Raw genomic sequence first — 10,412 nt, forward strand, 5'->3', positions numbered from 1 at the left:
AACCTCATTCCCCTGCACCCTCTGATGTGCCACTGCTAACATGCATCTCGGATCCTGAACAGACAGGGCTCAACACCTGCAGGGGTTACTATACCCCCCTTCCATATCTTTAGCACTCCTTGACCCTCAGTCCTTCCCGGCAGACACCGGTGCTATTAAATGACAAGATATTGATCTACGCTGTTAAATGAACCTACTGACGCCTAGACACAAATGACCGTTTCCTAGCCCTACCAGGAAGCCTAAATTTGCAGCCAGTATCCATTTCTGAGATCCGTTATGACAATGTGATATATCTTTGTACATTGGAAATCTGTGCATATACCAGGTTCTATCTTGTAACCCTGTTACCTTTTTTAAAAAAACATATTCAATAAAAAATTTATTTGCTAAAAAAAAAATAAAAAAAAATGAGTGAATTGTGTACAATATATTTTTCCATAAATCTCAATTTTTCAAGCGAAACCGAACTTATGGCGTTCCAGTGACAAATGAATGGCCACAATCCAGTAGGAAGTGATAGTAACATCCAAAAACCAAAAATGATTGTTCCAGTGACAGATAGTGGTGACTCCAAGATGAGAATAAAAATAAAAAAAATTGTGTTTTACCCAGAAATAATTGATATAAAAAATCTGGTATATAATAAAACCAATAAGTTAAAAAAAGGGGGGGGGGGGGTAAAAAAAAAGAAGAAACAACAAGTTCTGTAATCTTCAAAGATAAATTTAAATGTGTATCCAAACCGTGGCAATGCGATGATGTGATGAATAAACGAAAGAACCCCCTCTTGGGTATGTACCAGACTCCAGATGAACACAGGCCGTATATAGCGCCGAGATGGAGATAGCTGTTTGCTATGCTTTATTTGTATAAAAAAATAGCATCCTACTTTATTACACCATGGAACATTGCTTTATTTTTTATAAACTGGGAACGTGAGTCTGATACAAGACATCAGCAGACCTCATAGAAGAGAAGCCGGAGGTTAGGACTGGTTCACGCTGGAAGTGAGGAGATTAGGAGGGGACATGATTCTGATGTACAAAATGTTCAGTGGTGACGGCAACATCCGCAATAAACTTTTTACTCTAAACTCCCCAACAAGGACCAGAGGGCACCACCTAAAAGTGGTGGAGAAAAGATTTAACCACAAAGGGTATAGGGGACTCTTCTCACTCAGAGCGGTTACATTTTGGAACTCTCTGCCACAAGCAGTGTTATCAGCAGAGAGTATTGAATCATTCACAAATCTATTAGATACCTTCCTCAGAGACCGGAACACACAGGGTGTAATGTCGGGGAGCTCACAGAGCACTCGCACAGGCTTTTCCTTTAAGCAAAATTAGAAATATTCTAACAAAGTTTAATATTTAATGAACCTGAATGGATTATAATGACTTTTCTTTTTAGTGTTTCTATCAACATGTTTCCGTTGTGCTCAGTTGGCCCACATTTCACCACTTTTTATTGTCACTTTAAATGTTACCATTTCAGACTTTAGTAAATATTAAGAAATTCGACTTTAAACTCCCACAATTATCAGTAGGCCGTTGTTGTGTGTCGCTGAGGGATGAGTCCACTCAGAGGAGGCTTTAATTTCTGTAGGGATTCATTTTCCCGAGGTGACGTGTTATAGACGGATACTCCTGTGAGCTCCGGGGACATTTCTGTATTATAAATATATGAATGTGCGGCTAATAAAAATGTATTGTGACCAGAAATGTCACACAGGTTTAGTATTATGTTTGCTGTGTTCTATTATAATAATGTGATGTGTCTCCACATCTGACCTGCTGCCCTTCCAGAAGAAATGTCCCCTATCCCACTTCCAACAGCACTGACCTCTGCCGGGGGTATCAGAGGCAAAATCTGGGAATGGACTGAAACAAATAAAATCTTTCCAAACTGGAAATTCAGAGTTTTGTTGTTTGTTTTATTCAGTTATTACTGTTTATACATCTCATACGGCCTAATTGTAGTCACTCTATGAAAACTGATTTACAGGTACGTTCTGGCAGACAAACAAGTACGTATCTATAAATAATAATGTGTCAAACTTTAATCTCATTGTTAACATTCCTTTTGTCTTTTTAGGATGCTGGTCAGGTAAACAGACACATTTTGTTTTTATCAGGTCCAATCCTAGCACACATTTATATGAATAATCTATGAAATGATTTCCTGAATTGGATATTTTGTTGATCATATTGGCAGAGAGCCGAGTACTGATATACTGAACACATCGTGTCACTGGGATGAAGTGTTACATATACAGTATGTGTGAATTGTGCATTGTACAAGAATTTGTATTTATATTTGTATATATTTATGGATGTCATTATTATGTTACCTTTAGCAATATAGAAACATTGTGCTTTGATTTTTTTTATGCTGCAACCAATACCAAACAGTGTACAAGACAAATTACATTGTATTTCCACTTTTGCAGCCAAACTGGGATAACACCTCTGTTATATTTGTTACTTTGTGACATGTCCTCATTCAGATTATCATTATTATTATTATTATTATACAGGATTTATATAGAACCAACAGTTTGCACAGCGCTTTACTATATAAGGAAGACATTACAATCACATTACAATTCAAGTCAGGATGGTGAGGAGGACCCTGCCCCTGAGGACTTACAATCTAAAAGGGAGGGGCCAGTGATACATGAGGAGGTAGCTGTGTGGGGATGAATTGTTTGAGAATGTGATTCACATCTCATAAGCTAAAACAAAATGCTTCTTGCAGTTTAAATTGTTTTTACCTGGGTTAGGGTTTCTACTTGGCTTCTTAAGGGTTCACATTTTATCTTGGCTCTCCTTCTTTGTAATGTTAGTAGGGGGTTGTTAACCCTGTCTGTAGTGTGCTGGCTCGTTTCATTATAATTTGTACAGTAGATTTGAACACTGCCTGTCCTAAAAAAAAAAAGACTTAAAGGAATACAACCCTGGCTTCTGCATTGTATGTTAATGAAGCTAATGATAGAAGCACAATCCACACATTTCAGTCCCAAGTCACTGTGAAGGTGCTCAGAAAAACTCTGATTTAGCCATTTTTCCTGCTGCATCAAAACACCTAAAAGGAAAGAAATATGCTTTATAATACATGTTTTCGGTATGCTGTGTGAATGGGAAATCAGAACAAACATACAGAGGGGTTTTCTCAAATGTGACTGCAAAAGTGGAAATAAACTTATAGTGTTGGACAAGCCAGCTATTATTTTTCAGTTTTGGATGGTGTGGAGAAGTCTAAGAACTCCTGTCAGGTTGTTGCTGCAATCCATTGATCTGTTAGAGAGACTTACTCTCATTTCTGTCCCAGTGACCATGGATTTACCACACTAAAGGTGAGACAAATTCTGCAATAGTGACACAGACAGAAATTCAAGTGAGACCGAGGACTGACCCCCCTCACCTAAACTGTGTTGCAGAGTTTCCACACTTAGAGTTGTACTTGTAAAACATTTGCAGAGCCGTTCATCCAGCAGACTCCGGGTATTTTATGTTTTCTTTTCAAGTCAATTATGCAATCAGGAAAATACCACATTATGGCCACTAGATAAAGCTGTGAGACTCAGGAAAAATGACTTAAATTGTCCTGTGCAGCAATTATTACTTTGAAAATCATTTTTAAAAAAATCTAATTTAGGGTCCTGTTATTCCGGCCGGGACTCCCAGAACTGCAACACCAATGAAAATAAAAAGTCAGATTATTATTTCTGATGCGGCAGCACACACTGACTTCTCTCTCCATCTCGGTGATTTGATGAATGTCGGAGATTTCTGATCATGTTTTGTAATATTTGGCATTGCTGATAGAAATTAGAAACTGGCTCATGTTTTCTACTCCAAAACACAACATTTTTATATTTTGTTGCAGAATTCCTTTATTGGATACTTTAGATTGCCATAAATCACGTCCTACAACATACTGAAGAGGAGAATTGTGTTTTCTGTATTAATCTCATGAATAAAAAGTATGAATGAAAATAGTACAATGGGGAATCAGACAATTCTGAAGGAATTCTTTCTCTCTGGACTGTCCGATATTCCGGCTCTTCAGCTCCCTCTCTTCCTCTTCTTCCTTCTCATCTACATTCTGACAATAACATGGAATTTGCTGATCATCTCCCTCATAGTCAGTGACTCTCACCTCCACACCCCTATGTATTTCTTCCTTGGGAACCTGGCCAGTTTGGACCTCTGCTGTTCCTCGGTCACCGTCCCACGGATGTTATTTGACCTTCACACTCAGAGAAGAGAGATTACCAAAACGGCTTGTATAACCCAAGTCTTCTTCTTTTTATTATTTGCTGATGCTGAGGTTTTTCTGTTGGCTGTCATGTCCTACGATCGATATACAGCCATTTGTCGGCCATTACATTACATACAGATTATGAACTGGAAAGTGTGTGTACAGTTGGCATCCATTGCGTGGTGTGTCGGTTTTTCCTATTCTTTAGTTCAGACACTTTATGCATTGAAACTAACATTCTGTGAGTCAGCTATTATAGAAAGTTTCCTCTGTGACCTTCCTCCGTTGTTACAGATCTCCTGCAGTGACATCTACATCAACATTCTGCTCATCTTTATCTTGGGAGGCTTCCTTGGAGTTGGTTCCCTAACACTGACCATCCTGCCCTATGTCTATATATTCAAAACTGTCCTGAAAATACAAGTTAAAGGTAAAAGGAGTAAAGTTTTCTTAACATGTTCCTCTCACCTGACAGTGGTCTTTATATTTTATTTCTCAGGTTTTTTTGATTATTTTCGCTCCGGCACTAATAATCACTATGCTGCTGACAAAGTGGTGTCTGTCTTTTACACCGTGATTGTTCCTCTCCTCAACCCTCTGATATACAGTCTGAGGAACCAGGATCTTAGAACAGCATTTCAAAGTGGTTTTTTTTAGGAATTTCTTCCAAACAAAATACAGAATCCATCTTAGCTAAACCCTGATTTGTAGATTTTAGAAAGACATAGAAGTACTTTCTCCATTGGGGAGATATCCCTTCACCCCCAAAACATTACAGGAAGTGAGAATTAATTTCTCCAAAGTGATAGGAAGTCCCCTCTATGACAGTAGCCACTGAAGTTCCTATATTTAGATTTCTCCTTACTTCTCTCTTCCAGTGTTCTTATTCTGGTGTCAGCTATATAACATTTTTGATTTCCCATCGCTCTTTTGATCAAGCAAACACTAAACGTGCCCTGGCCATAGCAGATTCGGTCCTGAAAAGTTAGGACTGAACACTTGCATGTTCAAATGCACTGAATTGAATAGTTATGAAGTTAATAGTTACATTTTGCCCGCCACCGCTTCCACCCACTAACTTATTCACTGCCCAGGCCATTGCCATTCATTTCACAAATAAGATAGATGCAATTTGTGATGAGATCTGCACTGTACAGTCTTCTTCAACAATGACTGCATCAGGTCCACCACAATATTTATTAGTTTCTTCTTTCGATTTTAACACTACAGAAGAGGCTGAAAATCTTTTCTCTGACACCTGCCTTACCACCTGCCCCTGGACCCTGTTCCCTCACCACTACTCCCTCTTGTTATATCCTACACTCTCTTGCTCACATCTACAATCTTTTCTTTACTTGCAACTTCCCCTTCCCTCTAAAATTTGCACTGGTCAGCCCATAGCAAAGAAATCCTCACTGGACCTCTCCAACCTGAAAAATCTCAGACCAATCTCCTTACCTCTGTTCGACTCTCAACCCCTTACAGTCTGGCTTTTGCCCACCGACACTCCACTGAATCTGCCCTGCTACAACTCACTAATGACTGCTAAAAACAAAGTCCAAAACTCCACTCATTTGGCCTCCAAGACTCTGCTCTCTCATGGTTCTCCTCCTACCTATCTTAGTGCTCCTTTAGCTTCACCTAGCAATCTACCACCTCCTTTCCTCTTCCTCTTTCCATAGGTTCCCCCGAAGGCTCTGCCCTCAGACCTCTTCTTTTCTCTAGCTACACCTCCTCCCTTGGTCAGTCGATAACATTGCATGGCTTCCAATACCATCTCTATGCTAATGACATGCAACTATATTTCTCCACCCCACAGCTGACCCATTTGCTGCCCTTGCACATCACACATTTACTTGCTGACATACAAGTTAGGATGTCACACTACTTTTTAGAAACTCAATCGTTTAAAAACTGAGCTCATGATATTTCAAACTTCTCCCATGCTTGCCTCCAGGTCTCTCCCATTCTCTGGAACTCCCTATCCCAACATTTTGAGCTATCACCTACTCTGCCTGCCTATAATTGTGCATGTATTATTACATATTTGGAGCTTTAAAGTCAGTGGGGGGCGGGGGGTATTTACATTGTCAAACTATAAACAGGTACAAGACGGTTTTTTACCTCCACAATGTATTTTTTACCAAAAAGACATAGAATTTCCCCTTAATATTTCAACCAGACTCTTTTCCAAGTATGCAACCTGGGTGGACAGGAAAAGCAAGGCAGCGAGCATACAGCCCCCCTTTCTTGTACCATACTAGGCCAAATGACTTTCCACAATGAGTAGTACCTTGCAAGGGGGAGAGGAGTGGAGCAACACCCCATTTTTTGCCCAGTACCCATGTCCCAATGTTGAGGGTCAATGGCCAATTCCCCACCTCTGTGGGCTACAAATAGGAGGTAGGGGTAAATGTATGGTGGAATCTGGAAGCCTACTTTTTTGGGGGGTCACTAAATATCTGCCCCCATACTCATTAGAATGAGTACAAGGGCACATAATAATCCAACGGTGCTCAGATACAATTTCACTTTTTGGCTGATTTTCGATCTCTTTAGCAGAACTGCCCAAGAATCAAAAACAGACATTTTGGAATAACATTTTTTTTTTTTGTTTTGTTTAAAAGGCTTAAATACGTTTATTATTAGACATGCGCAGGGCAAAAAAATGGTTTTCTTACGAAACAAATGAAAACAAAAAACTTCCCTTTCGTTTCATCAATAAACAAATTTTCTGCTATTTTGGATTCGGTGGCAACGAGCCTCCGAATCCGAAACCGCACACTGAAAGTGCAGAACGAGCGGCAGCCATGGATGCCGCAGGTGAGTTCTGCGCTTGAGCGCCACCATCTTTGAGTGTGTCTTGCTATACACTCAAAGATGGCAGAGCCTGTATGTTAGGGCGTGGCCATCTTGGTATATACCAGGATATACTCAAAGATAGTGGTGCGCCTGCGCACAACACACCGGTGGCCTATATGGCCACCGCTCGTTCAGCATGTGAAGTCACACTGAAGATGCCGAACGAGCGGCCGGCGATGGCGGCCACCGGCGCATTCTGAGCTTGCACGCCACTATCTTTGACTGTATCTTGGTATACACCAAGATGGCGGTCCCCAAGATATACTCAAGGATGGCGGCCACTGCAGCTCGTTCTGAAAACAAATTTATGTATGTCAGAATATAGTTTTAGTATTTTGGGGGCATATAATACATTCGCTCTTTCGGATTCGGACGAACCGTCGAATCAACTGATTTTCGTTGATTTGCAGGTTGGTCCGAATCCGAATGCGCATGTCTATTTATTATCCGGAGATGAATACATAGAGACAAAACAATTCTAGAAGGTAAGCGAGTCAAATAAAACAAGCGTAGAACATGCACAAGTTCCATGTCTTTTGAGCCCTTTACTGACAAGTCCGCAGGAGCGGAGAGGGATTTCCTCCCAAAACCCATTAAATTGAGATTTAGATTTTGGCTCCAGAACATGACTTCAGAACTCTGTCCTTTGTCCAAGTATCATTTTCACAAGATAATAAATCACAACTTTTTTTATTCTGAAACATTCCTCGGTATTTCATTTCTAAATGTATGTGATCATTTCTACTCTATGCTTCGAGGTGACACTGTGCTTTCCATATAAAGTGCAAACCAACAGGTTCACTTTAATGCTGACGCCCCACCCAGCTGTCTGTAAGGAAGAGAAACATCCAGTGCATCCGGGAACCTCTTCCTCCCATGTGACGGTGCAGGTGATTGATGATTGGACATTCAGGCACTTAGCACTGATACATGGGAGTAGGAGGAAGAGTGCTCAGCCCTATGTAAGCACCAAGTCATGACTTGCATCCTACATGGGCTTCTCTTTGCACCCAATTGCTGAAAGGAGCACCAGGGGTGTTTTTGTAAGGGATGTATGTGATGCTGGGTAAGGACAAACTAAGTGAACAATTGCCAGGCTGTGTGCGGGTAAAGCACAGGTTCACGTTACGAGCCTATATCGAGGGGTTTTGGGCTTGTATAGATGGGCAAATTCATCCTAATCTCAGATACATTTCACTTGCACTTGAGGTCAGTTTAAGACCATTGTAAGATCATTCGTAGTTCAATAGGTGCCTTTGACTTTGCCCGTTGGCCTCCCCATGATCAACATTTGATCTCCTGCGTTTGCATTCTCAATTACTTGTATGGGGAGGGAAGTAGGTTCTGAGTCAAGCAAAAGCCCATTGACACCAGCCCTATATAAGAACTCCAGTTAAAACCCTTATCTTCCTCAGACCCCCCAAAAAAAGGCTTTGATGTGTGCAATAGGAAGGTGCTTATGTGAATATACAATAGCAAGCAATGAATGTCCATACAGAGAGGAAACATTCTTCTCCAGTGGCGTCTGCAGAAGATGTGGCATGTGTTGATTAGCTAGTGGTCGCACAGCATAGTCCTGCGGGCAAATTGAGCATCAATTGTCATAGGCGTCTAAAGGTGCAATGCTCTTAAACAAGTCTATTGCTAATGATCGGAATGGGATCAGTGACTATGTGATGGGGGGGTGGGGGGGTGGGGTGATTCCCACATGAGCCTACAGACATTAGATACACTTTGGTTGATTTTGTGGTTTACAGCAGAATCAGAACACACTCATGTTCAAGGCTCCTTCATGACCCTGGCTGAGCTTGGAAGTTAATTGGCAGAGGGGAGCACAGGAATTTACTCAGCACCATCTAGTGGGGGTAATGCCATGTGAAGTGCACCTGCCCAAGATGGTGGAATCTGTAAGCCTATTTTATTGGGGTGGGGGGATCACTAAATATCTGCCTCCCTACTCATGAGAATGAGTAAAAGGGCACAAAATAATCCAATGGTGCTCAGAATTAATTTTACTTTTTGGCTGATTTTCGGTCTCTTCAGCTGAACTGTCAGAGAATCAAACACGGATGTTTTAAAACAATATTGTCCATGACATTGACTACTAAGAGAAATAGCCACAGGAGAGACCGCCCCTGCTGAAGAAGGTTGGCCAAGTCTTCAGTCAGGTTACATGCCTGCTAGTCATGGCCTCTTCTCCTTCACGTCCTCTAACCTTATAGAGGGTTTATAAACAAGAATGTGTGAGAGACTAGACACGTGCGACTCGTTTCATTCCGAATCTAAAATTTGGACGAAGTTTCGGAAATTCAGAGATTCAAATCTATCCGAATCCAGAAAAACAAAATAACGCAAAATCAGAATCAAAATGAAACGAAACTAAACAAATTATTTGCCGGTGCTCATGTCTATGTTTGACTTTACTTTTGGTAAAAGACGATGAGAAACTCTAAGCTGTTCTGCTGCAATGAGCTTGTATTGTTATGGCTGAAGACAAAGGTTGTATGTAGAGGAGGAAAGAGTGCACACCAAATGGTTTTCCAGCCCCTTCATCAGGCAAACAGTGACTGGTTGCTTGATGAAGGTGCCATGTTGTAAGAAACTTTCCCATCCACGATTTCAGAGCAGTGCTCGGCGCCGCCCTCTCCCTCAGCGTCAAGCTGATCCTCCTCCTCATCTATCACTATAAAAGCAGCGAGGCTCGGAATGGTCGGCATCTCAGTATTGCGATCCGACGCTGACCATTCCCCTCAGCGGCCGCAGCGATCTCTCAGCTGGAAGTTCTGCATTGCCACAGCCAAGCTTCTCTCTTCAGCATACACCGGGGAAACCTCAAGAGCCGGCATCAGACACTCCCTTGCCTCAGCTGCTGCATTTCCTGACTACCCTTGGATTCTCAGCTCCAACTCCATTAAGGGAACAGGGTGGACTCTCGCTGTCTCGCAATCATTCCTCTGCTGGAATCCTGACTTGTCAACTTCAACTAAACTGCAAGTATAATTGAGATATACCTTTCCCATGAAGTCTCTATGATCTGATTACATTGCCAAAACTGACACGTATGAACTCTGCATAACGACATCGGGTCATTACCTGCATATGTGGTCACATTGCATACTGAAACCTTCTCGTGTGTGCCCCGAACTTGCTTTGACTCTGCCACTGCATATAAAACGCGTACAGCTTTGGACTCACAGTAAACCTTTCATGTCCTCACCTGTATGAATTAATACAACTACTAAACTTTATCCTAAACAAAGTGTTGTGTGTATTAAATTGGTGTG

At 41.3% G+C, this 10,412-nt stretch overlaps 1 protein-coding gene across 1 annotated transcript; it reads left to right on the top strand.

Moving 5' to 3' along the window:
• Nucleotides 1-4,008: 4,008 nt before the first annotated feature.
• On the top strand, nucleotides 4,009-4,923 carry LOC108801469 (olfactory receptor 5B12-like). Its single transcript, XM_018573354.1, has one exon. The coding sequence runs from the start codon at nucleotides 4,009-4,011 to the stop codon at nucleotides 4,921-4,923; it is 915 nt and encodes a 304-aa protein (XP_018428856.1).
• The last annotated feature ends 5,489 nt before the right edge of the window (nucleotides 4,924-10,412 follow it).

Source organism: Nanorana parkeri, unplaced genomic scaffold (genome assembly GCF_000935625.1).
Source record: "Nanorana parkeri isolate BGI_ZX_2015 unplaced genomic scaffold, ASM93562v1 scaffold2344, whole genome shotgun sequence".
Classification (NCBI taxonomy): Eukaryota; Metazoa; Chordata; class Amphibia; order Anura; family Dicroglossidae; genus Nanorana; species Nanorana parkeri.